The following is a 27,581-nucleotide window of genomic DNA, read 5'->3' as shown; positions in this document are numbered from 1 at the left end:
CCCACTCCCGCCGAGGCCCCCGGTTTTCACCGCTGTCAAACGTTATTTTGTTGAACTGATTGAGGATTTCGTAAACAGATTCCACCAGCTACGGCTATCTGGTATCTAATCTACAACCCCGCAGACCGCAAGATCTAGTGACGCCCCAAGCCTCGGTGGAGTCCCCCCAACGACGCTATGTTTACTTCAACAAAATCCAAGCCTCTCGAATACTGGCGATCATTTCAATTGGACCGCTTAGCTTCATCTCCCTCCGAGACCTACCAGGTAGTCGTCATTAACGACCACGGGCCTCTGCGATTGCTGATAGGCTCAGCGCTCGTCATCGAGATCTAAAATGAGATACTTGCACAACAGAGTTGAGAAAATATCAGAACCCCGTCAAAGGAATTGTTGTAACATACCAGGTGCCCTGTAGTGGGGTCACTGCAGTTGTGGATGAGGCTCTCAGAGGAGGCATTTAGATGTGCTCGCGCGCTTGACGGTTTGCCCGCACGTTTCTCCTTGACTTGGTGACTCGGTTGCCCGACTGCTAAGATCTATGGACGGCAGTCATAGAATCGTAGGAAAAAGAACGGTAGATCCTGGATTTCAAGTAAGATACTAGGGTGATCAATGCATGTTGATCCCCATCCAAGGCTCCATTTGCGCCATCCTGTCCAGTCATCATCATTCTCTTTTGTTCATAAACAGCATATCTCATAACTTCGTCCTCAGCAGACAACAGCACAAAAATAATTCACTCCCTTCAAGCCTGCTTACCCCAACGTTCCTTCTGAATCTCCAACTCAAACACTGCAAAAGCCTCGCTCCATTCGAGGAGGAAGGCCTCGTCTGAAACGTCCCGTCGAAGCATTGCGAGCCCCTCCCAACACGCGCGAGCAGCCGTGTTCGCACGGGCAGAGAAATCAAACGGGCCCGGATCTTTGCTAAGACGAGCTGTCATCAGGCGTACATATCGTTCAGAGCATGGGCAGGCGCTTTCCACGTGACGAGTGCACTCTTTGGAACACAGACAGGTCGATGTACAGATACACTTGTGACACTTGGCCAAGTACAAGAGTCGGATCTTGGGGTCGTCGCGACGTTCATCTCCAATTGACCTGCCTTCTAGCTTGCCCATGCTTGCGAGCCGGTGGTCCAAGATGAGTTCTTTCTCCCATTGCGAGGGATTGACAAGTTTGAGGTTGATAAAAGGAAGTTCGGAGGCGGGGACGTCGTCAGGAGGTGTGGCCTTTGGCATAACGGTGAACCATTTCTCGGACATGACGATGAGGATCTCTTTCGGAATGGAAGGGAAGAATGGGACCAGGGAGCGCCATTTGCTCAGGTATGCAGAACGGTGATCCGAGACAACGTTCTGAGCGAACCGACGATACCCTAGCATATCATCGGCGGTGAACCCTTTCTTGGTCTCCTTTGTCGCAAGGCGGCGAACAAAAGCATCCTGCCACTTGTGCACGATCCCTTCCTGAAGCAACTCGCAGACATTGTAATTGTCAAGGTTGTCCTTGCAGGCGAGGAAGATGCGGTACATGTGGTTTGGGTCGGGAAGGCGGAATTGTCGAGAGCCAGTCGGGGGCCGCAGTTCAATCTTGAAGAGAGCACAGAGCTCGATGCCGGCCATTTCGATGATCATGCGGGAATAGAGCGCGTAGAAGAGGTTCTCCACAATCTCAATCAAAATGGCAAGCTCGCCAGATCGGACCTCTCTCTCCGCACGACTGATCCAATAGGAAAGGCCTGTCTCAGTGTCGTCAAGCTGATCAAGGATATGAAACGTTAGCGGATGCAGGCACATACACATATTTGTTGCCTTATAATAATGGGAGGAAGGTCTACTAACCTCAGCACCAAAGTTCAGGAAGATAACCTGCACAACTTTGGCCATCGCATAGACTTTGATGAAGACCTTGAGGACTCCCTCAAATGAGTAGGCGAGCTGCACCTCATTCAGGTCGTCCAAGGACAGGACCCTTCCTACTGAACCCAGAGAAGTGTCGGACGTGGACACCAACACCCACTCACCACTGCTCACCGCGTACGGGCGAGAGTGTCGTCGGTTTGGCGACATCTGCTTCACGTCAGTTAGCTCCGACGTATCATTTCGAAAATTTCTATTGGGCAAATAAGAGAAAAGTGAGAGACGTGGATAAGCTAAACTCACGAGGTGGTGTCCCTCCACGTCCTCCTTCTTATCGTCGGATCGGGGGAGGACCATGGAGCAACCGTCCTCGTCTTTTGAGTAGACCGAGGACGAGTACCGAGTGAGAACTTCGGTCTGCTCGTCGACCAGGTCCTCCCCCACGTCAGTCTGGCCAGTCTGGTTGCTGGCCATGGAGGATTGCGCGGAGAGAAAGTCGTCAACGGTGCTGGTGGTTGACTGGGCACTGTTGCCACGCTTCAGACGAGCTTTCCACGCCGACGCGCTCCAGAACTGCTTCTTACTCTGTGGACTCATCGTACGCCCACAGGCCGAGAACTTGCTCTTCTTCTCTGGTTTGATCGTAACAGAAAGTGCAGTCAGTCTACACTTTCAGGGGAGCAGGGGAAATGAGGTGTGAGATGAAAGAGTTGGGTCGTAGAGGAAAAGAATGAGGAGAAGGGTAAACGACAAGAGAGGAAAGGAAAGGGAGGAAGGTTCGAGTCTGGCTAGTTCGTGTAGGAATGAGGCATCAGCAGCGACAAGAAAGGAAGGAAGTAGCACTCGATAGCCTGCCCGTCTCAGAGCAGCCTACCAGGGAAACCCTCACAAACACTTGAGATCTCATCTCGGTCCGTCCAAGGAAGTGACCGATCAAATATACGATTCTGCTTGAAATACTACCAAGGAAAAAGGCACGACGGGATAATCAAAATGCTTTGCTGGTTCGTAAACGCTCGCCTCCAGGTGATATCAACATAAGGCCAAAAGAAATCTAGCTCTGCACACGGAATGTCCGGCCGCTCGCCGTCTTACGCTCGCGCTCTTCGTTCTCGGGCCTGGCACGGTTGAGGACTATGAAATATTAGCAACATGATAAAGTAGATCAATGCAATGGACGTACCTTGAAGGAAGTCCGCCGTGCGCTTCCTCATTCGTGTGTGGATGTATGCCTATCATAGAAGGTAAGTCAATGTAAGTTGGGAAACTGCACATCATCGAATACGCTTTCCATACCTTAGAGGCCTTGATGTGGTAGTGGAAGTAGTCACGGAAGGTCTGGATGTGGGAGATGTTTTCGTAGCGGCGCTGGGGTGTCAAGTGTCGGGGGAACAGCACTAGAACGCGATCATTAGTGACACCGTACATTCGGCTTGTACAACTCAAAGCCTCGTCGTCACTCACCAAAGGTGACGTAGCTGATCTCGCCCTCGCCCGCGTTCTTAAGTCCAGGAACACCCTCGAGCTCGAGAGGAGGGTCATTGCGGAAGAGCACTTGGGGCGCATTCTGTAGGGTCACAACACGGCGTCGGGCGTCCACGAATTCCTATGACATTTCAGCACCGAGTTCAAACATGCAGCCTCTCCAATCGCAATTCCGCTACTAACCTGCAAGAAGACCTTGCCGAAGATGCGATCCGTCTCCTCCCGGAACACAGTGCTGAAGATCACGGTAACACGGTCGTAGCTAGCCTTGATGTAGATAGCTTCCTCCTCGCGGTAATGAATAGCCATCACATCTCCACCCTCCTTCACACCTTGCGGCGCTGACTCGGATGTGTACCGCGAAGCCTCCTCCGCAAGCTTAGCGAACTCATCGAAAGCCCGCTCGAATGGAGCTGCCATGGCGTTCCGCTTCAGTAGCGCAAGCTTCATGATCAGCTCGTCCTTGGCTTCTTGTTCTGCGGGAAGATTCTCGAGGTCGATCTGTACTGAGAAATCATAGCCCGGCTCCGGCGAGACAATGTACGGTCCATACTCGCGCTCCAGCACCTCCTGGGCGCCGTACTGAACGAGCTCCTTGAAACACTTCACATTGATGGAGATAAGGATCTTGGTCTTGGATTCGGGGGTCGAAAGGTGGAAGGTCACGCCATCAAAGTCGGAGACCACTTGGTCAATCGAAACCGGGGCAGCACTGCGGGCAACCATTAGCTCGGGGGCCTTGAGGGGGGTTGACGTGTATACATTGAGGGGTTATGTGAGGAGGCGGGTAATTAGGCAAGGGGAATTATACCCAGAGAACCGCTCCGTGAGGAGCGATTGGATCAAAGCGTTCTGATAGTCCAAGAGAAGCATGGTGGGCGACACAATGGAGTTGGAATGACACGAGGTTGGGAGTTGGGGGAGGCACCTATGCGATCGTCATGGGCGGTGGGGGAGCCGGACAGGTCGCTCTCGCCGCCCGTATTAATTTTTGTGCTATCGATAGCAGATCGGAGTCTCCAAAAATTTTCCCATCAACCCTGCGACGATGGTGAAATCGTACTTGTATGTACTACTCCCTGGGATTGTGATAATCCAAAAGCTGACTCTGTTTTCTCCTAGGAAATTTGAGCACTCCGAGACGTTCGGGCTCATCGCCTCGGCGTCGTCTAATGCGATCTGGGCCAAGGACGAGCAGACCCCCGGTGCTGCTCGCCAGACGGGCGCCGGTCGTGCCATTGTGGGCGCAAGTGAAGAGGTCTTGTGCTGGGATGTCAAGAAGGGTGAATTGCTTGGCCGCTGGCGCGATTCTGCCTGCAGGGCACAAGTGACGGTGGTCACGCAGAGCCAGACAGATGAAGATATCTTCGCCGTCGGGTAAATACCCCAGCGCAAAACCTATTCGGTCCATCTACTGACTATGCTTGGCTTCTATCTAGTTATGAAGATGGTAGTATCCGTATTTGGGACTCCAGAACCAGCACAATCATCATTTCTTTCAACGGTCACAAATCTGCAGTTACCCAATTGGCTTTCGACAATGCCGGTGTGCGCCTCGCCAGTGGCTCCAAGGATACCGATATCATTCTCTGGGACCTGATTGCCGAAGTCGGAATTTTCAGACTTCGCGGACATACCGATCAAATTACCTCTCTGAACTTCCTTTTTCCCTCGACCGAACTCCTCAATGCCTCCGGTCTCAGCGAACACGCCGGCTTCCTCTTGACTACCGGCAAAGACTCGCTGATCAAGGTGTGGGATCTGGCATCGCAACATTGTATTGAGACGCACGTGGCACAAACAAATGGCGAGTGCTGGAGTCTGGGTCTGTCGCCTGACCAGGGTGGTTGCATTACGGCCGGCAATGATGGCGAGCTGAAGGTCTGGTCGATTAACGAGAGCGTCATGCTGGAGATCTCGAGAGAGAAGGTTGCCGCAGAAGGCCAGAGGATTCTCACGGACCGTGGTACCTTCTACAGAAATGGCAAGGATCGCACAACTGGCATTCGCTTCCACCCTCGTGCGGACTACGTGGGTTTCCACGGTTCAGAGAGATCGGTTGAGGTTTGGCGTATTCGTTCGCAGACAGAAGTTCAGAAGGCCATGGCTCGCAAGCTGAAGAGGAGAAAGGAGAAGGAGGCGAAGCGAGAGGGCAAGGAAGATGGCGAAGAGGCCGAGAAGGAGAAGACCGAGGATCCTTCATCCGCCCCGGTTACTGAGGTTTTCATTCCCCATGTCATTGTGCGAACCGGTGGAAAGGTTCGCTCTTTTGACTGGATGGCTACCAAGTCCAGTGGTGGTCTCAGCCTTCTTGCCGCGACGACGAACAACCAGTTGGAGTCTTACAGCGTTGTCACGGCGAACAAGAAGAACAAGGATGAGGAGGATTCCGACTACACTAGGAGTCTCGCCGTTGACATTCCCGGTCACCGCGCAGATATTCGGTCAATTGCACTGAGTTCGGAGGATCGAATGCTTGCTTCTGCATCAAATGGAAGTCTCAAGATTTGGAACGTTCGTACGGGCACCTGTCTGCGTACCCTCGAGTGCGGTTATGCCCTCTGCTCTGCCTTCCTTCCCGGTGACAAGATTGTGGTGGTTGGCAACAAGAACGGCGAGTTGGAAGTTTTTGACATTGCGTCTTCGACCCTGCTCGACACAATCAAGGCTCATGATGGTCCTGTTTGGTCTCTTCATGTGCACCCTGATGGCAAGTCTATGGTGAGTGGAAGTGCGGACAAGACAGCCAAGTTCTGGGAGTTCAAGGTTGTTCAAGAGGAGATTCCCGGTACCAAGCGCACGACACCCCGTCTCAAGTTGGTACACACAAGAATGCTCAAGGTCAACGACGACATCCTCAGTCTTCGATTCTCTCCCGACGCACGTCTTTTGGCGGTGTCTTTGCTGGACAACACCGTCAAAGTCTTCTTCGTCGACTCATTGAAACTCTTCCTCAACCTCTACGGTCACAAGCTTCCGGTCCTAAGCATGGACATATCTTATGACAGCAAAATGATTGTCACCTGCTCTGCCGATAAGACCGTTCGTCTCTGGGGCCTAGACTTTGGTGACTGCCACAAGGCCTTCTTGGCCCACGAGGACAGTGTCATGGCAGTAGCGTTCGTCCCCACCAACAGGGAACAGAACGGTCACAACTTCTTCAGTGCCAGCAAGGATCGCGTGATCAAGTACTGGGATGGAGACAAGTTCGAGCAGATCCAGAAACTCAGCGGCCATCACGGAGAAATCTGGGCCCTGGCAATCAGCCACGATGGCGAGTTCATCGTCAGTGCTAGTCACGACAAGAGCATCCGCGTGTGGAAGCAGACCGACGAGGAGCTGTTCCTCGAGGAAGAGCGTGAGAAGGAGATGGAGGAGGCCTATGACAGCACTCTTACTGCCTCTCTCGAGCGCGACGAAGATAATGAAGATGGCGAGAAGGCAGAGGCTGTCGATGCCGGCAAGCAGACTACCACCACCCTGATGGCTGGTGAGAAGATCATGGAAGCGCTGGATCTCGGCATGGAAGACCTGGAGGTTATGCGCGAATGGCGAAAAGTGCAGGCCAGAAACGCCAAAGCAGGTGCTGCGCCTCCGGATCGCAACCCTACGTATATCGCCCTGGGCAACATCTCTGCTGAGCAGCACGTCCTGAGCACCGTGCAAAAGATCCCCGCCGCTGCCCTTCAAGATGCCCTCCTGGTTATACCCTTCTCCAAGCTTCCCTCGCTCTTCACCTTCCTCAACATCTGGGCTGAGCGCGAGTGGAACGTGCCTCTTACTTGTCGCGTGCTGTTCTTCATGCTGAAGACCCATCACCGCCAGATCGTGACCAGCAAGATGATGCGCCCGATGCTGGATAGCATCCGTGCCTCGCTGCGCCGTGTCCTGGCTCGCCAAAAGGACGAGATGGGTTTCAACCTGTCCGCACTGCAGATCATTGGCAACCAGATTCGTGAGCACAGCACCAAGGATTATATCGATGAGGAGGCTTTCGCGTCAGCAGAGGCGACCAAGGGAACTGGCAAGAAGCGTCAATTCAGGAACATCGCCTAGTGGGGGTGATTGGAGAATTGTTCTGAGCATGTCAATGGGCGTTGTGGGTCAGTTATTGACCTTGTTTTTCTGGAAATTCTTGCATGTTTGGTTTTGTTCTACAAAAAGTTCTATATCCTTGGGAGTTTAGAGAAAGATCAAGGGATGTATCATACTAGAATAGTTTCTGAATATAGCTCTGATCCATATGGGAATTCTATTGTGTGACCAACCCAATCCTCTCGTACTAGTCTACCCTTAAGTCCACTAATCACGTCCATAAACAAGTATATCCCATCTCTAAAAGCAATCAAAATCTATAGAGCGAGATATCATTAGTAACAAAATCTCACAATACATCATCCCATCCACACGACAGCGAGTAGACAAGAGAACAGCAACAGCAAGCCTCAAAAACTCCTTCAGCAGAACCATTATAAGCATCGACGACAAACGGAATCCTCTTTTGGGCCCTATTTGCCATACCTCTTCCGGCTCTTCCTAAAAATTCGGTTCATTGATAAGGTCTCATCATTTGAAGCTTTTCGGCTTGCGTTGTTCTTTTTGCTGTCCCTCGTCCCTCGCTTCGTTCGTGGAGTATGAATTGTAGATGGACATACCGATAGCTTGGAGTTTCCAGCATGAATGGAGCGTCTAGGACATTACTAGGCTCTTTCCATGCTGGAAAGTGTCGGTTGGAAACCGCGGAGCTCGCGTATGCAGGAAAGAGGAATTGAGGGAACCGAAAGTCCGCAAAAATAATCGGGTGGTGGAGCTAGTGCTTAGTCATGTCATATCCATCACGTGATGTACAGTGGATCTAGGTACGGGGCACATGAAGTGCAATAGAACATTGTATAGTATAACAAAGAGTAGGGTAATTCGTGTATTCTCGGATCGTTAATTCGTGGTTTTCATAAGGAGTTCTATTTCCCATACGCAGGTCAAGGGTAGCCAGGGTCAAGATGAAGGCTTCATTTTTCCACAACAAGAGCAAGTCCACCACTGGCTCTCCATAAAACTCCCACATTGGTCGCAGAGCCAGCCCAGTGGTCGTTTACTAGTATCGCGGTGAATCGAAGCAAGTGAGTCCAAAGCTCGAGTTCGGTTCTTAAAAGCGAAATTGCCCTTGGGTGTGGCTTCATCCTTCTCTTCGGCCTCGTCGACTTGGAATACTCGTTTCTTCGATCTTTCAGGCTCTGGTTTTGAACGGACAGCCGGGATTTCCTGTCGTGACGTGATGGTGGGCTTTTCGACTGAAGGAACAGGCCGTTCAGCAGCACACACATCACAGCATAGGAAATTTGGTGGGTTTTCGAGGGTACAAGTCGTACAGGTCCATGGCGAATCGTACGAGCTGTTGTCTGCAGTTGAATTTGACATGACGGGCGTCTGCTCTGGGGGAAAGCCTGACTGTGAGGTTTCCACCGCCCCAGTCAAATCAATCTCGGATCGTTCACCCGTTCTGGGACCCGCAGGATTCTCTTGGCTCGGAGGGATATAAGAATCTCCGTATTTCTCTCTCTCCTCCTCTTGGATCAGTTCAATAAAGGCTTGCAGAATAGCCTGTTCATTCGCATCATCCTCTTCCGCCTTTGTCCTGAATCCATTCCTAGAAGCCTCCTCGGCAAGCTCTGCGCTGCGATCGGTTCCCGAGGCACATCCATTAGTGACCTCGATACGGCGTTGAGCAGCGTCTGCGCGAAGCTTGCGCATGTCTGTACCTCGAAGAACGGGAGCACCGCCGAGTCTTTTGCCAGAGTTCTTGGCCAAGGTTTTTCGTTGTTCGGCAGCTGCGCGCGCTCGCCGGCGGGCTTCGTCGAGCGGTATTCTGTTCCCGCCGAGGCGTTTCCCTTGGGATAGGAAGCCTTCACCAGTGTACCCCTTCATGACGAGCTCCTCATGCTCATCTCGAAGCTGGTTCCACAGTGCGTGAAACTGTCGGTCATGTGGCCCATGCACAATATGACACAGTCTACGTCTTTGTCAGAAATGTTTTGCCAGCGTACACATCAAGAGGACCTACTCGTGCAACATCGTATCCACAACCTGTTCGATAGGCAAAAATTGCCGCTGATCCGAAGCATACCGTAATCTCAGGCATATCTTCTGACCATGGTTGACATTCAACCCCAAGAGATTTTTTTGCGTGGGATAGAATTCGCATAACGCGCCAACTCTCCACGCGCGTTGGCGCATGATGGGTTTGACCAAGGAGGCAACTTTGCGCAAGATAAAAAGGGCCTCCTCCTCGCGGGGCCGTTTCTTCTCATGGCGATACTCTGAGATTAGGGCGTCTAGTTCTCGCATTTTGAAAGCAAATGAATGAACTCTCGCAGTGACGATGAACGAGAGGCTTGGATCAGGTCCAGCGATACTGAGGCTGAGGCCTCCCAGAGGGTATCATTCTCTGACGGTCCAAAATGTCGATATTCAACGAATACACATTTGGAATATCAAAGAATGATAGAGAATAGGTAAAAAAAGGCGTTGTAAGCTAAACGAAAACAGGCTGCTGCGAACCAGTGGCACCTGCAATTGATAATCAACCCCGTTGATGGCCTTGTATTGGCCTTGACCCTCAGGCTGTCAAGGTCACGTGAGTATTCTGGTACTACGTACAACGGCCTTTTACCAAATTTTGTGGTCCTGCTAGCTTTATATGAGGTGTCTATGACTTTCTTGGATAAAAGACTACCTATACCAAGAACTTCTGTAATTTTCGTGCCTCAGGGTTACTATATTTTCTTGTTGACCACGTATTCAATCTGTCGATATCGTGGGGAAATATATACTATGTTTGCGACCAATTCCCAGCAGACAAGCGAAGACGTTGATTGTAGCATCAGCATTTCATCAATATATCGTAGATGAAGTTGCTCGACGCTCTAGCTTCTACAACCATTATCCTGCAATATGTAGGTAGCACGGTACACGTTGCATACAGCGCATCAAGTACTTGGTGCACACCAGCACGTGATCTTCCGATAAAGTGGAGATGCCCTCGACTTATCGGCCGCGTCGATCTTATCGTCTTTCTTTTTCACTTGCAAGATTTACCAAACGCCACCATGACGAGCGACGATCAGTTCTTCCTTGACTACGTGAGTGGTAGCGATACTATCATTGATAAGAAACCCTCTTTAGTACTGACAAGTTGTGTTTTTACAGCTCGCGTCGATACCGCATGACGTAAGGCGATACTCGCTTCAGGTCGCCGACTCGATCGATCGCCAGGTCGACTGGGCAGCAGCCACAATCCGAGAAACCCTTGCACAGCAATCATGGCTTCCTCCATCCGTTCGACCGTCGTTACGCACCCAGGATATGCGCTCGCCGCCGCGTGGGTTGACTGATCGGGTCCACGATTGGATGACTCGGCATCGTGCGTTGACCGCAGCTATCGTTGCGTTCGTTGGTACTGGATGTGTCTTGTTGTATGGAAACAAAAGGTTGAATAGCAAGCGGAGGAAGGCTAGGAAAGCGGGTAATGGGTCGCGGAAGGAGATCGTTGGTACGTTGAGTGGACGCTTTATAGCCGGCTAGACCTGCCATGGAGATTGGGATGCTAACGGATGGTATCAGTGGTTGCCGGATCACCGCATGAACCGATGACACGAGCTATTGCTGCTGATCTGGAGCGCCGGGGATACATTGTATATGTGACTGTATCGTCTGCGGAGGAGGAACACATCGTTCAGTCCGAGCACCGGGCAGATATCAAAGCTTTGTGGCTGGATTTGACAACGGTTCGTCTAAGCTGAAAGCATTGTCATGAAGATATTGATCCTAACGTCAATCCAGACCTCTTCCAATCAATCCGAACTCCACCCCTCGCTCCACGAGCTTCGCGCTCTGATCACACAGCCTCAGTCTCCCCTCCCGGGGATGCCCCCGCACACCTGTCAACTGAGCGGTGTCATCATCGTCCCATCACCAAACTTCGCTGCCGGCCCCGTCGCTACCATCCCAGCCTCATCATGGGCCGACACCGTCAACACCCGTCTCCTCTCTCCCATTCTCACCGCACAGGTCTTCCTGCCTCTGTTGACCCTCCGCAGCAACAGCAGCGCTCTCATCTTCGCCTACCCATCCATCTCATCATCTCTTTCCGCACCCTTTGCCGGGCCCGAAGTCACCACGACGCGGGCTATTTCAGGCTTCGCGACCTCCCTCCGCCAAGAACTCCGTCTTCTCGAGAACGGGAATGTCGATGTTGTCGAGCTCCGGCTTGGAAACATTGATCTGGGCCCGTCTTACCGAAATGCGCAGAACCACATCCCTGGCACGGAAGTCCTGGCGTGGAGTGTGCAACAGCGGGCGCTGTACGGCTCCCAGTATTTGAACAGCGTTGAGCAGCGACCCGTTGCTTCCGCGGGACCTGCTGCGATTCGTGGTTCCCCTGCGCGAGTTCTTCATCACGCTGTGCTGGATGCCCTGGAACCGGCGACTCGTAACATCTTCGGACGTCGTGCGCATAAAAAGCCTATCCTGTATGTAGGCCGAGGTGCGAGGTCTTACAGCCTGATCGGCGACTGGATGCCCAGTGGGTTGGTGGGCTTGATGATGGGCTACCGCAGCGGACAGACCGTGGGAGCGGGCAGCCCCAGCAGCGGCAGTGAGAACAGCTGGGAGCGTGTCTAAACTGGCTCCCCTGTTCTATCACTCAAGCTGACTGTTCCTCCGTCTGTCTGCCCAGACTGAAAAAGTGACCCCTCTCCATACCCTAATACCTGGAAAGCATGACCGAGCTACGCTACTCTGTACATACTATCGACATATACTCTTCTCTCTAATAGCACCAACCGAATTGGTTCATCCAATTAACATACACCATGTAGACATTAGAACATCAACGATTAAGCTTCGTCAATGGTAAGCTATGTAAGTTTTCACCTCATTCTCAAATCATCACCCGACCACCGGTATTCCCCAATTACACCGGCGTGGGCTTAACCTCCATCGACGAGTCACGCATACCCGTCGCAACACCGCCAAGTCCATCCTGACAACGCAAAGGATCCCGCACCGCGCGCTTAATTTTGCCAGCGGTTAGATAGACACGCAGACGAATCAGCGACCAAGAAATCAAAAAGATGATGATAATCGCAGCGAGAATTCCGAAGCAGTAGCCTGCGACGAGACCGCTCTTTTGGCCGTGCGAGCCTGGGTCGAGGAAGGAGTAGGTGTAGAAGCCCTCGGTGTGGACGGTGATATACGCGACGCACAGGTAAAACGCCAGCAGTAGGATGAGAACGGGGATAGCCATCCAGGGGTGTGGTGCTGTCGTTGGGAGGATGATTTCCAACAGGGCGTACAGCGAGTTGAGGCCATGTTGGGAGATCTAATTAGTTTTCCTGTTAGCTTTTGCTGTGTCTCTTCAACCTTGGGGAAATGTGATCCGAGGAAATGTAAGGGGGGTGTAACATGCAGCCTCGCACGGGAGCTAGAAACGGGTTCCTTGCGATAGGGCTGAAGACATTGAACACTGCAGCAACGCAGTAACACAAAACACAAAACACATACATTCGACCAACCAGGGAACGTCTCCTTATAAAAAGGCGGTTTAAACAAAATCCCCCAAAAGACAATCGTCACCAAGAACGGGAACGTAGTGATCGTCGCATACAACAAGCCATGAAGCGCACGACAAGCGCGGGGCCACCGATCGAACAGCACAGAGCGGCCCGTCCGCGCATAACAAGCCGTATGAATCGCAGCGAAGAGATGGTAAAAGCCCAGACCCCAGTACGTCAACCAAGTGAAGTAGCTGAAGGACTGGCCGATGGCGATGCGATCATCGTGGGTACCGTACCAGGCCCAGATGACGATGATCGTGGTAAAGATGTACAGGGCGATTAGGCCGCGCAGACCGGCGAGGATGGTTGGGGATAGGAGCCAGGAGGTTTCGAAGCGGTGGAGGGCGTCCGTGTTGGGTTCTGCTCCGAAGAGCGAGAGGCAGGAGGGGCGGCGCATGGTTTGAGGAAATTTTTTGGGCGCGGAGGGTTGAATGCGTGGCTGTCGGGGGTGTTTGGTGATAGTGGAGGATGGGAGGGGTTGAGATTCGACGAGGGCGGGTTGTATTGTATATGAGGATTTATTCACCGAGGCAGTGTCTTCCCCCAGACAGACTGCAGATGGAGGCGCAGACAGAATGGAGGTAGAAAGGGTTCTTTCTGCTGGCTATAAACGTCGAGTGAAGCTCAGCCGTGGTCGCTTTGGGACGGGGCTTACGTTGGTCCGACGCACACCACGAGAACTCTCCTACAGTACTCCGTACTTAGCGTTGATTAAAAATTTAAAAGGCCGTCCGTTGCGACCACTACATAGGTTAATTACTGCTTCTAGCGACGTAGTTTGTAGTTAGTTCAACCACCAAATACTGGAAACAGTTTAGTATTGTCCACTAAGGCGAGAACCCCCCACGGCTGCCAGAACCATTGAGCTTCGGATTGGCCTGTGGCCGGCTGAAACCTCCTGAAATAGGAACAGTCTCCGATCGAAGGGGGCCGGATTGGAAGAGCGCCTAATTGTTCGTGAGGGAGAGAGAAAATGGTAGGAGTAGGGTTGAATGATCGAGTCTCGAGGATAGTACAGGAGTAGGGCGACCAGTTGATCTGTCCTCAGAATGGAGTAAACACAACGTGTGGTCCTATAACAGGTAGGAACTCTATTTATAAGGCTAAATTGTTAAAAAAGCCAGCCAGGTTAAACTAGTACATTATATCTTGCGAATATATCACATTGATCGAAAGCTAATCCTTGATTCAGACAAGACGACCAACTCCTAGGTTGAACTCTAGAGAAACATACCTCTCCGTCTGGTCTGTAGAAAGTTAGAAACTCTGGAAACTGCAGAACGCGAGCCAAATAAAGAAACGGGCCTCCACCGTGGCCCGATTGGCGCAAGCAATACCAGCGTGGGCCCGAGAGTTTGTGGCTAACTGGGCCGACTCGCCTTGAGGAGACCATCATGAAACCGTGTGGGGAGAGGCTAAGTTAACTAACGAGAGGGGCCACGAATATCCTTTTGGAAGACTCCATCCGTCAATAGGGGACGGGACGAGAGATTCTAGAAGGCTGATCATGGATGCCCTCGAGTCATTGTAACTATTGTACAGTAAGTAGGTTTGGCATCGTTAAGCATTGGACGGAGCTATATCCGTCAGATCGATCATATCAATGTTGAGCCTATAGAAGTCCATAAACCCTACCCATCACTTCAGACCTTCAAGACTGTCGGAACTATAACAGGAACCAGGAACCCCGGATGGCGTCAATAGAGGAGACGATTGTAGTCCGTCAAGTCCGTTCTGGAAGTGGTTTCGTTCTTGGCGACCCCCTGAGCGACTTCACTTTCATGCTCATGCAGCCCAGTCACCTGCTTGGGGCCCTTTCGATCATCATTCCAGCTGGCAATGGACAGACGACTTGTCTTTTCCTCTCCCCTTTGCTATTCTTCTTGGCTTTGAGGATTATTATTCGACATCCGAGAATAAATAATAACTGGCGAGCAACAAGCAGTGGAGCCCATTGTTTGCCCACTCTAGTGCACGGGGCGCCCCTTCTTGACCACGACTGCACTCTCCTCTTGCAATTGGGATCGTCAGGGCCTCGCCCGTTTTTCTCTCTCTCCCTTCTCCTGTGACGCACCCCATTGTTGCCGTTCCATTTTTTGTTTGTTCTCTCCTCCTCCATGTCTCATATCTCTCGCGACTTTTGATCTTATTCCCCCCCCCCCCATCCTTTCAGGGCTGTCATTCCTTTGGCCTCATCGCCCCCCCCCGCCCAAAGAATTCCATCTAGCCCCTCCTCCTTCCTTTCCCTCCGACCGAGGCTACGAACTACGCTCAACTTTCAGCCCGTTTGACGTGTTATCTCAACCTTGAACCCTTTCGTCTCCAATGCGTCCCGTGTGTGGATTGAATGACCCAGTCTGGATGATCTGACTGCTTCGACCACCCCGAACTTCCAACCGCCCCCCTTAGCGCTTATCGACTGAGAACGAAAGACCGGACGACCAACGTAAACATTTGATCAGAGCCCTTACCGACGCTTTGAACCGCCTTCTCTCCCCACGATGTCCTTTCGCGGGAATTTGAGCGACTGTCGCTCGACCTCCCACGACACCCTGCGAAGCGGCATGCCATCTCCGCGCATCGAACACTACGACGGCGAAGTCCCCCCGCGCTGTCGCCCCTGGATGCATTCGCCGCCCAAGGCCGTTTTCTCGCTAAACAATTGGATGAATCCCGACGACGAGACAGGCGCATGAGCCGACTCCCCCTTCGAGCGTCGCCCGATCGCTGTCTACTCCCCGTCCCGGCTATTTTCGCGCCCCATCGAGCGAGTCTCAGGTCGATAGTCTTACACGAAAGCCGACGTTGAGAGCACACCCGGATTTCGAAGAACCCAAGTATCGACCCGTCTCGGAGCACCCCCGTTTCAGCTCCGTCTCGCATGCCAGTAGTAATGCCGACTCGTACGATGATGAGTCCACCCCGCGGACGACTATGGTGCGGCCCAGCTCAAGTATCTACGATATACCCCGTGCGGAATCACCTGAAGATGATCCGTCCCTAGCCAGCGGCGCAGAGGGCGGTTCGGCGGGCAACGCGATGGACGACCCCTCGCGCGAGTCGTCTACAGACTCGGTATCTCGACTCCATATTCCGCGCACCCTGGCGCCACCAGTCTCGCCGCATTCCCGCCCATCAAGTAGCGCTAGAGTGAACCCGGAGAGCTCGGATGACGACTACAGTAGCTCCAACGCTGGCTCGACGTTTTCCAAACCGCGCAAATTGTCTTCGGGCAGTGCCGTGTCTTTACCGTACTCGCCTATGTCTACATATCCCGCCCGGATGCACCCTCGTTCACCATCGATGAGCTCGGAAACCTCCGCCACTGGCCACCTCCCTCGGCCCTCCTTCAACTTCTCTCGACCATTGAGCCGGTCGAGCACCAGCCTGTCCGCCCCAGGCCCATCCGCAACCTCCGAACCGAACCCAGCCACTACTACTCAACAGCACCAGCATCGGTGGAACCAACAGTCGCATCATATGCACCGGCCGAGCAAGCCGACGCCAATCCTGGTGCCGTTGGCGACTGAGGAGGCTGCTGCCACCCACGCAGAGGAAGGAGAGCCTTCTTCTGCGGTATCATCGTATGTGTATGCCAAATATGCACTGCCGCGTGGCCGCATGGTCTCACGAGACTCGGTCGTTTTCGCTGGCCTACAAACACCTCATTTCGAATGGCAAGAGCCATTGTTTGAGAATTCTCCACCCCGGCATTCCGAAGAGCCGCCACGCTCGGCTCGAACTCCACCCCCCTCACATCCCCGCATGGACAACTCGCCCAAGCCTCATTCCATGTATGAGGTTTCGGCTCCAGCCCCGTCTCCGTCCCAAGCTCTGTCCCACGCTCCAGTCCCTGAGACTAAGCTTGCACCTCCGGCACCCATTTCACCACCCAGACCCGCCCCTGCTCCTCCTGTGGTCACACCTCCCCGACCATCCGTCGAGCCTACTAGTCCTCGGCTTTCACGACCATCCGTTGAGTCTACTAGTCCTCGGCCTCCCCGACCATCCACCGAGTCTACTCGCCCGAGGACTAGCGACAAGGATGAGACCGTCTCATCTGCAGACTCGGCTAGTACTCTTCGCCCACAGACGGCGACAACTCAGGTCACCCAGGCACCCTCAACCGCCCTCACAGCTGACGATCATGTCACCAAGGGTATTGAGCTGCACGAGGCGGGCTCGCTGAATGAGTCAACTTACCACCTGCGCATTGCTGCGAAGCAGAACAACCCCACTGGTATGCTGCTTTATGCGCTTGCCTGCCGTCATGGATGGGGCATGCGACCTAACCAGCAAGAAGGTGTGCGATGGCTACGCAAGGCTGTTGACTCGGTTGGCTTGGAGATGCTCGAGAACCCCGACGCTCCAGGTGCTTCCAAGGCCAAGGAGTTACAAAAGGCGTATCGGGCCCAGTTCGCACTTAGTATTTACGAGCTGGGTGTCAGCCATCTCAACGGCTGGGGTATCGAGCAGGATAAATCCTTGGCTCTGCGATGTTTTGAGATTGCCGGCAAATGGGGTGATGTGGATGCTATGGCGGAAGCTGGATTCTGCTACGCCGAGGGTGTGGGTTGTAAGAAGGATATGAAGAAGGCTGCGCGTTTCTATCGTGAGGCTGAGTCCAAGGGTATGAGCATGGTTGGAAACAGCTGGTACGTATTCACAAGCAGCCCCGCTTGACATTGCGATTTCGCTAACCTATTCACAGGATCTACAAGGACAAATACATGCCCGACGATGAACGCCGTGGTGGACGCGCGCGCGGACGAACTGTCAGCAGTGACAAGAAGCCGCGTAGCAAATCGCGCACTCGCAGTCTCTTCCAGCGGAAGAAGTCTGTTCCCGAGGCATAGATTGCCTCTGATGCATAGAACCCCCCCTCCAATCTCATCTATCCTTGTCTTTTGACATGTGCGACTTGCATATCGCCCCCTGAGGCACTGTCCCGCATTCATTTTGCATTTCGAAGCAATGCGTTTGTAGAGCGTTCTGAGCTGAAACACTTGGTTTGCTTCAAACCTTATTTTCTGAAGTGCTATTTTGAGTCATTTGTTTTGATTACTTTACACTCCTTGATATCTTTCTTTTTTTTTCCTTTCTTCATTTCTTGCCATTTACTACCCATTTTTACTTGTTCTTTTCTGTCATACCCCCCACCTTTTTACCTGAGCCGCCTGGGCAGCTTCTTCTCGAGTATGGTGGATGGATCGTTGATTCCTTTCACCTCGCGGGCATAATCTTTCAATTCTCCGTGGATACCCTTCGATTTGTTCTTCTTATTCTTCCATCTTCTTCTATCCTCGGATCTTAACGCCGAATTCTTTCTGATCTTCTCGTTTCACACCCCCAATTTCCTTTCTTGGCCATATCTTTTCGTGGGGCTGACCTCCGCCTTTTTTTTATCATTTTTTTTTGGACATTCTTCCTTCTTCTCATTCTTACTTTTCGTCCATTATGTGGATTTCATTTCGGCGGACTTACCTGGTGCATCGTGCAAGAAGTCACAATCACCTGTCATGACTCAAATCGAGGCCGTGTTTTTTGCGTGGACATTCTTTGTTGCTTAGTGTCATTATCTATTTGTTACTTGATGAGCCATCGATCATCGAGCTCTTCTTGGACCCGGCTAGACCCGGTTGGACAGGTGGTTTTGATTGGTTTCATTGTGTAGCCATCTCTGAAGGGCTGGTGATCTATCTAATCGAGAAATTCCTCGGATCGGCTGGTTTCAAGCTGCTCGTATCGTGCAACATTTTCCGTGTGCTGTAATTAAACCTATAGTCAATTACAATTGCTGTGTAGAGTAGTACTAATCTCAGAAATGTTTATGTCGTCCTTTCCCACTTTTTATATTCTGCCCCCAAATTTACCCCAAGAAGTGGAGAATTCCCCCCGTGAGTCTAGTACCCCGGACCTTTGACCCAACGCGCTCTAGAGCCAGACCTCCAAGACACTTTCGGCACGAACCCCTCGCCTACTGCAGTACTAACGGCTAGGCACGCTACCCACGACCCTACCAAATTACACTACACACAACAAGGGCAATACGCGACCCTAGACCCCTCCAAAAAACACCGGACATCCATGGATCCGGAGGCTAACATGACACCGCCCCATCTTCCCCAGCCGACTCGTCGCTCACGGCGCCTTGGCGAGCGCCCCCGCTGCAGCTAGGTTCACGGGCAGCCAATGGCCAACCGTCAACTAGGCTGACCCCGGATGGTCGGTGCAACGGTAGAAGGGGGGTGCCCCACCAACACAGGTCAGGGTCATTGTCGTACAGCATTCGCGGTCCTGCATCGTGAGTCGTTGACTCGTTGGAGGCGCGGACTAGATATCCAAGATGAGCCTGATCCTGGAGGGATAACGGCGGCGCCCGGTCCCCATGGCGCAGTTTCTATTGCATTTGCACATGCTTCTGCAGCTGATCAATCTCTTGAGTTTACGGCGCCCCGAGGCAAAGTTATATGCGCTGGCCGCGAACTAGGGAGGCGAATACCAGCCCCTCGTGTGTTGCTGTTGCTCGTATAGTGGCAGTGTGCTATTTTGTCTAGCAGGACTCACGACGGCTTACAAACTCAATCTGAAACGCTCTAGTTTATCAATCATCATACTTTTATGAATGGAGATCGAAAGATCATCCGATCGACACTGCACATCACCGAGCAATAACAAAAAATAGAAAACCTTCAGCGCTGAATACGACTACTCGGTCTCCGCTATACTCTACCAGCACCTTGGAAAGAACAAAAACTCAATCCAGGAACACGATCCCCCACAACCCCGAGTTCTCCGACCTCTCCCCAGGAATAAAAGTCCACCAGCCTATCATTCTCGCCACTAACAAACCTCGTCTGCAGGGCAGGGCCAAAAAACAAAGGGTCACGCTAACCCAACAGCGGAAAGAAAGAAATACACTCTCCATCAAACCTGGTCCTACCTCCGCCCTGTACCCCACTCGCGGCGCCATACTAGACCAGATCTTGCCTGGTCCATTGAAATTTCTCATCTCTCTCATACCCCTTTGGACAAACCTACATCGTGTATCTTGAATGACATGTGATGCCCGCCGAGGATGCCCTAATTTCGTTCTAAAATCATTAGCATATGTAAGTCTATAACTACTAGATGCCTAGTAACCGCGCCGCGCCTTTAGCGACCTAGCCAAGACTGGAGGTATTCCGACGCTGAATTTAATTATAAAGTAAATGCTACCCTCGTTGGCCCGGCTGCACCGGCTGTTGTACTAAGAGCTGTGGGTATTTTCCTATTATTACCTTATTGACATCCGTCAATTCTTCCCTTTCTTCTTCTTCCCTTTCTCTCTTTCTTGTCGCTCGTTTCGACCCGTTGCTCTTTGCGCCTGAGGCTTTCGGTAGTTTCTATTACCGTTTGTCTAGTCTTGTCCTTTGATATCGACTACACGCGACTAGCCCTGGATCAAAATTATTAAGGTATGTCCATGTTGGGCGGATTTGAAAGTGTGGCTTTAGGTTAAATGGGGCTGTTTATTGGATGGGAGTTTGGAGCTTGAATCTATACTAACAACTACTGGTGTATGATCTAGACTCGGGATTTATCACTGCAAGACAAGATGTCAAAGACAGGAGTGACTGAGATGGAGACTACCACTGCCCTGCCACCAGCCAAGCGCAGCTTCGGCGCACGCTTGGGTGCGCATTTCAAGAAGTGGTGGTGGGTGCACTTGATCATCTTCATCGCGGTTCTTCTTATCATCCTCTTGCCTGTGTAAGTTCCTTCCGAAACCTCAACGTTGCGACTTCTATACAATTCGCATGAACCAACATCGACCACTCCCCTTTCTAACAATATAACAGAGTCTACGTGGCATACCCCAAAATCGCCCAAAGCCAAGTCAACGATTCCACCCTCAACGTAACCAGCATGGTCATCGCCGACCCAACCCCGGACTCCTTCCACCTAACCCAAACCCAAGTCATCGGCTCCCACAGCTCCTACCACCCCAAGATCTACTCCTTCCTCGCCTCAGTCTCCCTGCTCGGCGCCGCGTCCGCATTCACCTCCGTGCAGGTGCCGGAAGTGCAGTCCAAGGATGGCGCCGAGGTTAATGTGGATCAGGTCGTTGATCTGAGCAATGCGGATGCGTTTGGTGACTTTGCGCAGGCTGTTATGCTGAATGAGGAGGTTGAGATGAATATTTATGGTAGACCCGGATTGAAGGAGGGGGGTTTGCCTAAGACGACGGTTACGTATAACAAGACTGTTACTATGAAGGGTAAGTTTCCCTGGCTGTGTGTATCGGGAAAGGTGTGTGTATGATGCTAACATGTAATCCAGGTCTGAACAAGCTCAACGGCTTCGACGTCACCGACTTCCACATCTTGCTCGAGACCCAGAACGGCCGTAACATGAACGGCACCGTTTACATCCCCAACCCCTCCGTGATGACAATCACCATGGTACCCAGTCCCTCCCAAACCCCAAACCCCTCCGATTCTAGTAGAATATCCGTCTTACTCCGTCCAGGGCAACGTCACCCTCGACCTCTCCGTCGCAGGCATCCCAATGGGCTACTCCTACCTCGACAACCTCGTCCTAAAACCAGGCAACAACACCGTCCCGATGACCTCCACCGTGAACGAAAGCGCCATCATCACCATGGTCACCTCCAGCTCGAACCCGTACAAGGACGGCATGGTGCCCTTCACCATCACCGGTAACTCGAGCGTGTACAATGGCAAGCAACTGCCTTATTTCACGCAGGCGCTGGCCGCGAATAATCTCACCGTTAGCTTGAACGTGACTAAGGCGTTGGCGGAGATTGGAATTAAGCTTTAAGCGAGGGACTGGGACCAGGGTTATGTTACGGTGATTTGTATAGGTTGTGAAGGGGGGAGTGTTGATGTTAGTTTTTCTTGGTTGGTGTGAGTGGTGCTTGATTTTGTGGATTGTTGTATACCATTTGCTTTGCAGTGATTTAGTCTATTGTACAATTTAATGCTCCCATGCCCCATACTCCATACCTTTCTTTGTGCTTCATTATATTTCGGATCTCGATGTGCGGTTCTATGCAGCTATTGAACGAATATGTGACTCGCGAGCCAGAAACACTAACTTCTTGATAAAAGCATGAGCGAGGTAAAAAGGCGGAAAACAGTTTCTCTCTGAATCGTCCGATTGCGTGAATTCCGCAAAGAGATTAGCCGTGTCGTCCAATATTTGAAGATCACGGGCAAAGTTAGGTGCAGGGGGAGCCGTGATGAGGAAACGGAAAAGTGTGAGGACAGCCGTCAGCGTGAATTGGGCGTGGATCCTGCGATTTTGAATTAGCGATGAGGACATGTAGTCTAGTATTGGGGTGACATACCAAAAAGTGTGATAATTTATAATATGTTGAACTCGACCAATGTATAGCAAAGTCGAGCGTGCCGCTTCATAACAAATCTCAGCACTGGATTGCAGAGGGGACCAGGATCCCTGCGCGGGAATATTGTAGGAATTATTTGCCCCGTGGATTTTCCCCAGACAATAATAATATTCCAGATGAATACTGACACCCCGTATACTGAGATCGTGGAACAGATAATCCGGAGCATTTTCAGTCGCGAACAGATCTGGTCGACAATCCACGGGAAACTCAGACCTAAGCGTACTCAAGTCATGGTCCAATTCACGGATGAGTTGTATTCTTCTTGCTTCAGAGTGCGACGCATTTTTCTCCGAGTAGAGGAGCTTGTAGATCTTTGATTTGATCAAGTTCAGCCGGAGATCAGATGGGTAGAGGAGTTCTTTCGAGGATAACGGCGTGAAATAGAAGTGGTGCTCTGATGATTTCGACGTGTAGTTGACCGGTAAGTCTAGATCGCAGTGTACGTCACTCAGCATTGGAGGTTGGCCCTTTCGAATGGAAAATTCGCTGTCTATGCCGTAACAGAGCCAGAAGAGTGCGCGGAGATGCAGACTTTGCTGTGATCGACCGGGGGTTTCGGGTGTAGGTCGGATTTTGTGGCCGCCGAGGTTATATAGGACTTGTATTGCAATGCCCAAGAGCAGTTCCGCGGACACGGGTTGTCCAAGGGGAGAGATGTAGACTACCTGCATGGTACTTAATATCTCAAGGTTGGTCCAAGGCGGAGTTTAATAGCTGGCTTACCAACAGCATTATGGCTTCAAGCGTTCTCAAGTCCGGAGCTTCCATCAATATCTGTGGAACGAGAGAAAGTGCTGCTTGGGCGTAAGCATCGGGATCGGCATCGGAAAAGGCAGGATCATGACGGTGCATTTGAGTGATATTCGCCGTGAACGCAGCCAAGCAGGCACGATTAGCAGCGCGAGTCGTGTCTGGGTGATTCAAGACGTCGGCATTGACGAGCATTTGCAGTGCCTCGGCATCCGCAAAAGGAAACATGGAATACAGTCCGCATCCTGCATAGTATTCCACACATCGCTGGACTAGAGAGGGTGAGGGCCATTTCGTGGTTGTTGTCTTCTTTTTGGATACATAGCCTTGTTTCTCAAAAGATGCCGCGGCTTCAGTTAAGAACTCGTCCAAGTCAAATGTATAACCACTTTGCTGGTAGATCGTTGCGCAAAAATTTGCTCGAGCCGTTGAAAGGCGACTTCCAAGCCCGCAATATGCGAGGTGGGATTGAAAGGATGCCAAAGCGGCATCTAAAGATCGAGTATCGGGGATATAATTTGCGTCCAAGTTAGCTGATGATGATTGTTGACTCTGAGGTGACCCGGATGAGATGCTCTGATGCCCAGGAGTAGACGTTTTTGACTGGTCATCCTGAACACTAAGGTGCGTGGGGTTCAAGCCTGCATCTAACGCTCGTTCGAGCTCTTGTACACGAGCTTGAGCTTCGGCAAGCTCTCTATTCACCAATCAGCAAAGCTCCGAATAGACATTGGAAATAATGTCGTTCTTACTGACGAAGACTTTTCCGCTGGTGAGGGGCCTGTGGGGTGAAAGTACAAGGAAGTCCTGCAAGGTGACAGTTCTCACACGCAGGCTGGGCTTTATCGCAGCGGACCTGTATAACCAAACATGCAAGGTACCACGATCAGCAATTGTAGGGGGTCAATTGACCGAATATCGAGTGTCGCACTGCATTCATTACCTTTCGAAGGCGACACAGATCGCAAGCACTCCTTATTTTCGAGCCACGTGGGGCAGCAGAAGCGGAATCCATGAGGATTTCCTGCGTGATATGGACGATCCAATTGTTCTAGCAGGATTGCAGGAGTGGCGCCATCAAGTCTGACTGGAGGGTTGGGACGAATGTCGTGCATTCTCAAGTCACCCCCGGTCTATTGCGGGCGGCAGGTCTCCACCCGTGGGCCGCGTATGCGACAAGAATCATAGATCGAATGCCAAGACCAGCGCCAAGATATGCTCAGTCAGCGGATTCCTTTTGCACCGAGCTTAGGATATGATCATCGCCGTTAGAAGGGTATACATACTGTTAATTCAGGGACTGGCGACTATCTGCTGCAGAGCAGCGTATTGAGGCCTCTCTGATTCGGGGTAAATTTCGAAATTTGCGTAACTAAGTTGACGTTGACCTCTCTTCTTTGAATGAAGAAAAGGGAGACATAAAATCAGCCACAGTCTGGGGACTTGAACTACTTGCTGATCTCAAATCAAAGATTGTAGGCTTCCAAGATCAGCAAACACCGATATGATATCATAGACACCGAAATCACCCTTGGTAGAAAGAATTTACCGAAATTATGAGGGCGATTGAATACTCCATTGGCCCATGAAGGAGATGGAGTCTACGCGTGTCTCTGCATACTCGATACAACTCGATATAAACAAGTCTTGATGAGCATTAGAAGGATGAAAGCTGGAGAGCCTTGGCATCATCTAATAGCCAGTCGCAATTCTAGGAATTCATCTTAGATACCAACTTTTCGATTAGACCGCGAAGCTTTCCAGGTCTAGAAACAGGTTCACTATCCTGACAGAGAAACTTTGAATGTAGATCAACGACGATCATTAGGCAGACACAGAGAAACTACGGAGGATGGAAGTGCTTCTGAGTAACCATGTTTTATTGTCTTCACCAGAGTCCAATTGTAACCCTTTCGTTGGTCAGCCTCGTATCTCTACTGGAGAAAAGGCGTCGTCATCAAGAGATAAAACATTTTATGTCAACAATCTAGTAATGCCGAGGCCCATTATGTAGAGCGAGATAGCTCCATAGTAATTCAGAATGGCGTCTTACTGCCCTGACAAGATAGATTTCATACTGGTCTCACATAAACTATTTAAGTGCTCTCCATCTTCCAGTTGAGATTGGTATTTAAGCACTTCACTTTACAACGCACCTAAAGTCCAGCCTTCTTCTTTTTACAATGATTTTCGCGAAAGCCACAGTTCTCGCCCTGAGTGGCCTGTCTTTGGCTCACCCCGGCGTCCATGAGCCCAATTCCTACTCTTCCATGGCCAAGCGCCATTTCCTGCACGATGCTCGTCGGTCCTTGGACCTATGTGCTGATCACCTCGAGAAACGTGGTGTGAATGAGCGTGCTCAGGCTCGTCGTGCTGCAATCATCGAGGCAAACAAGAGACATTATTTCTTCCCCAGGGACACGGAGACAACTGTCAACAAGACCCATCACTCGTCCCTGAAGGTGTCTCCAAACACACCCGAGTCGGAACTTTTCTCCAAAAACCCTGTGTGCATCCTTGCTCCCGAAGGAGAGGTTGGTCCCTTCTGGGTCAAAGGCGAGTTGATTCGCTCCGATGTTCGTGACGGCGAGCCCGGTATCCCGATTATACTCGATGGCCAGTTCATTGACATCAACACTTGCGAGCCTATCAAAGATCTGTACTGGGATGTTTGGAATTGCAACTCCACAGGCGTCTATTCTGGTGTTCAGAGTGATAGCAATGGCAACGGTGATGATGCTTCGAACCTCGACAAGACATTCCTGCGTGGTATCCAAAAGACAGACTCCGACGGTGTTGCTCAGTTCAAGACTATATTCCCTGGTCATTACTCTGGCCGTGCTACTCACGTTCACGTTATTGCCCATACCGATGCCCATGTCTTGCCCAATAACACCCTGACTGGAGGTCACGTCTCACATGTTGGCCAGCTCTTTTTCGATCAGGATCTGATTACTATGGTCGAAGCCACCTACCCGTATAACACTAGTACAGTGGATATCACCAAGAACATTGACGACCACGTCGTCCAAGTCGAGACGGCAGATTCGACTTCTGACCCGTTCTTCGAGTACGCTCTCCTTGGAGATTCCATTGAAGATGGTATCTTCGGCTGGGTTACCCTCGGCATTAACACGACTGCCAGCCACGACTCGGATGTTTCTTATGCAGCTTTCTTGACCAAGAATGGTGGTGTCAAGAATGGAGATAGCTCCTTCTAGTGGTTGAGGTTATAATCTGGCATCTCGGAAGCGTGGCTCTTCGATTGAACATTGCGACCATTGCCTTATATACTCTAAGAGAGCACTCAAGACACCAAGACAGACATGCAAAGAAAGGATAAAGGCTGGACTGGGAAATAATACGGCTTGTGATTCCACTTGGTCATGTATCATAGTGATGTCAATTGTCTCTTTATATTGCTTTTGTGTATGGAATATACATCTGTACATCCATTGAAAAGTCTTCGTCTCTTTCTCTTCTCTCAAGTTTCCAGCGTGGATAGGACTGACGAAGAGAAAAGAATTGCCGGGTTGAGGTTGGTATACACTAGGCCGTGAATACTCTTACAATTTAATGATTTGGGATTCCCCTTGACAGTTTCGGTGCCAGGGAGGGCCTATAATCTTATGCTGAGTGCATGTAGGTAAAATTCCAAAGGAAAGCTCTCCTAAACTGTAAAAAGTTTAAATTATGGACCAATCGCATTGATAGCATCCTGCGTATTCGTATATTCGTATATTCGTATTGCTACTATTGAGCCCTTCACGCGTTTTCGCCGCTAAGTGGCCAAGAACTATCGAAAAATAGCCATTCAAGTACCAACGTGGAGAAAATCTTCCCGAGCATGTCGATAACTGTTGAGGCGCAAGTCTTGACTGAAAAGGAGTAGAAACTCTGGGATGGTGGTACCTCAACCAACTTATCGCAGATAATAATTGCAAGAAGTAGGGCCCTATGGCAAAACTCACATGGAGTGAGGGCACTATGAAGATACAGTCGATGGAGGCCTTCACTGGTAACTTTTCGTAGCCAATCACAGTTGTGGCTTCTATACGCGTATCCGATTCAAAATTGGTCTTGCATTGATGGAGCCATGCATTTAGTGGCCCGTGCATACGAAAAAGATGGTGATGGTTTTTCGAGGTCTGCAGAGACTGCCTTGTCAATGACAGAAATCCCTGAATAAGGCTTTTAGCACTTATATATACCTAAAAGGTCTTCAATATCCGCTACGGCAGCGCAACATATTTGCCGTTTTTGCGGTAAATCCCAGTCGATTAAGGGCTACAACTCTAATATCATGCCAAGCCGTTAGGTTGCGGGCCCTAGGATGCCCCTATCGATTTGACTTTTGATTAGCCTTTTTGATTGGCTGCGAGGCGATTGAAGACTTGCTGCATCCGAATACGCTTTTACGCTGTCGGCATGGTAGGGTGTTCAGCCTCAACAA

The 27,581-nt window shown here is 51.1% G+C and overlaps 10 protein-coding genes across 10 annotated transcripts; 5 read left to right on the top strand and 5 right to left on the bottom strand.

Annotated features, from left to right (window-relative positions):
* Window positions 1–748: 748 nt before the first annotated feature.
* Window positions 749–2,461, bottom strand: N7496_001901 (uncharacterized protein; the record flags this gene model as incomplete). The annotated part of the gene is made up of 1 exon (XM_056694832.1): window positions 749–2,461. One exon carries the CDS (start codon window positions 2,459–2,461, stop codon window positions 749–751), a length of 1,713 nt encoding a protein of 570 aa, XP_056561561.1.
* A 457-nt stretch (window positions 2,462–2,918) lies between these two features.
* N7496_001900 (actin-related protein 2/3 complex subunit 2) lies at window positions 2,919–4,222 on the bottom strand (the record flags this gene model as incomplete). Its single annotated transcript, XM_056694831.1, has 6 exons — window positions 2,919–2,998; window positions 3,048–3,096; window positions 3,161–3,261; window positions 3,329–3,470; window positions 3,533–4,061; window positions 4,161–4,222. 6 exons carry the CDS (start codon window positions 4,220–4,222, stop codon window positions 2,919–2,921), a joined length of 963 nt encoding a protein of 320 aa, XP_056561560.1.
* A 175-nt stretch (window positions 4,223–4,397) lies between these two features.
* N7496_001899 (snoRNA-binding rRNA-processing protein DIP2) lies at window positions 4,398–7,405 on the top strand (the record flags this gene model as incomplete). The annotated part of the gene is made up of 3 exons (XM_056694830.1): window positions 4,398–4,414; window positions 4,472–4,726; window positions 4,789–7,405. 3 exons carry the CDS (start codon window positions 4,398–4,400, stop codon window positions 7,403–7,405), a joined length of 2,889 nt encoding a protein of 962 aa, XP_056561559.1.
* A 939-nt stretch (window positions 7,406–8,344) lies between these two features.
* On the bottom strand, window positions 8,345–9,694 carry N7496_001898 (metalloendopeptidase WSS1; the record flags this gene model as incomplete). Its single annotated transcript, XM_056694829.1, has 2 exons — window positions 8,345–9,359; window positions 9,411–9,694. 2 exons carry the CDS (start codon window positions 9,692–9,694, stop codon window positions 8,345–8,347), a joined length of 1,299 nt encoding a protein of 432 aa, XP_056561558.1.
* Window positions 9,695–10,455: 761 nt separating this feature from the next.
* N7496_001897 (DUF1776 domain-containing protein) lies at window positions 10,456–12,028 on the top strand (the record flags this gene model as incomplete). The annotated part of the gene is made up of 4 exons (XM_056694828.1): window positions 10,456–10,488; window positions 10,556–10,898; window positions 10,970–11,133; window positions 11,189–12,028. 4 exons carry the CDS (start codon window positions 10,456–10,458, stop codon window positions 12,026–12,028), a joined length of 1,380 nt encoding a protein of 459 aa, XP_056561557.1.
* A 292-nt stretch (window positions 12,029–12,320) lies between these two features.
* On the bottom strand, window positions 12,321–13,360 carry N7496_001896 (uncharacterized protein; the record flags this gene model as incomplete). The annotated part of the gene is made up of 2 exons (XM_056694827.1): window positions 12,321–12,728; window positions 12,911–13,360. The coding sequence occupies 2 exons, from the start codon at window positions 13,358–13,360 to the stop codon at window positions 12,321–12,323; spliced, it is 858 nt and encodes a 285-aa protein (XP_056561556.1).
* Window positions 13,361–15,464: 2,104 nt separating this feature from the next.
* On the top strand, window positions 15,465–17,819 carry N7496_001895 (tetratricopeptide repeat protein; the record flags this gene model as incomplete). Its single annotated transcript, XM_056694826.1, has 3 exons — window positions 15,465–15,608; window positions 15,652–17,618; window positions 17,675–17,819. The coding sequence occupies 3 exons, from the start codon at window positions 15,465–15,467 to the stop codon at window positions 17,817–17,819; spliced, it is 2,256 nt and encodes a 751-aa protein (XP_056561555.1).
* Window positions 17,820–20,560: 2,741 nt separating this feature from the next.
* N7496_001894 (DUF3712 domain-containing protein) lies at window positions 20,561–21,786 on the top strand (the record flags this gene model as incomplete). Its single annotated transcript, XM_056694825.1, has 4 exons — window positions 20,561–20,715; window positions 20,805–21,223; window positions 21,286–21,407; window positions 21,475–21,786. 4 exons carry the CDS (start codon window positions 20,561–20,563, stop codon window positions 21,784–21,786), a joined length of 1,008 nt encoding a protein of 335 aa, XP_056561554.1.
* Window positions 21,787–22,014: 228 nt separating this feature from the next.
* Window positions 22,015–24,143, bottom strand: N7496_001893 (Zn(II)2Cys6 transcription factor; the record flags this gene model as incomplete). The annotated part of the gene is made up of 5 exons (XM_056694824.1): window positions 22,015–22,261; window positions 22,316–23,043; window positions 23,102–23,825; window positions 23,881–23,984; window positions 24,072–24,143. The coding sequence occupies 5 exons, from the start codon at window positions 24,141–24,143 to the stop codon at window positions 22,015–22,017; spliced, it is 1,875 nt and encodes a 624-aa protein (XP_056561553.1).
* A 1,168-nt stretch (window positions 24,144–25,311) lies between these two features.
* On the top strand, window positions 25,312–26,349 carry N7496_001892 (intradiol ring-cleavage dioxygenase; the record flags this gene model as incomplete). Its single annotated transcript, XM_056694823.1, has 1 exon — window positions 25,312–26,349. One exon carries the CDS (start codon window positions 25,312–25,314, stop codon window positions 26,347–26,349), a length of 1,038 nt encoding a protein of 345 aa, XP_056561552.1.
* Between the last annotated feature and the right edge of the window lie 1,232 nt (window positions 26,350–27,581).

This window comes from Penicillium cataractarum, assembly GCF_028827025.1.
Source record: "Penicillium cataractarum strain IBT 29864 chromosome Unknown utg000001l, whole genome shotgun sequence".
Lineage (NCBI taxonomy): Eukaryota > Fungi > Ascomycota > Eurotiomycetes > Eurotiales > Aspergillaceae > Penicillium > Penicillium cataractarum.
Note: the sequence above shows the minus strand (reverse complement) of the source record. Positions and strands in the feature narration are given on the sequence as shown.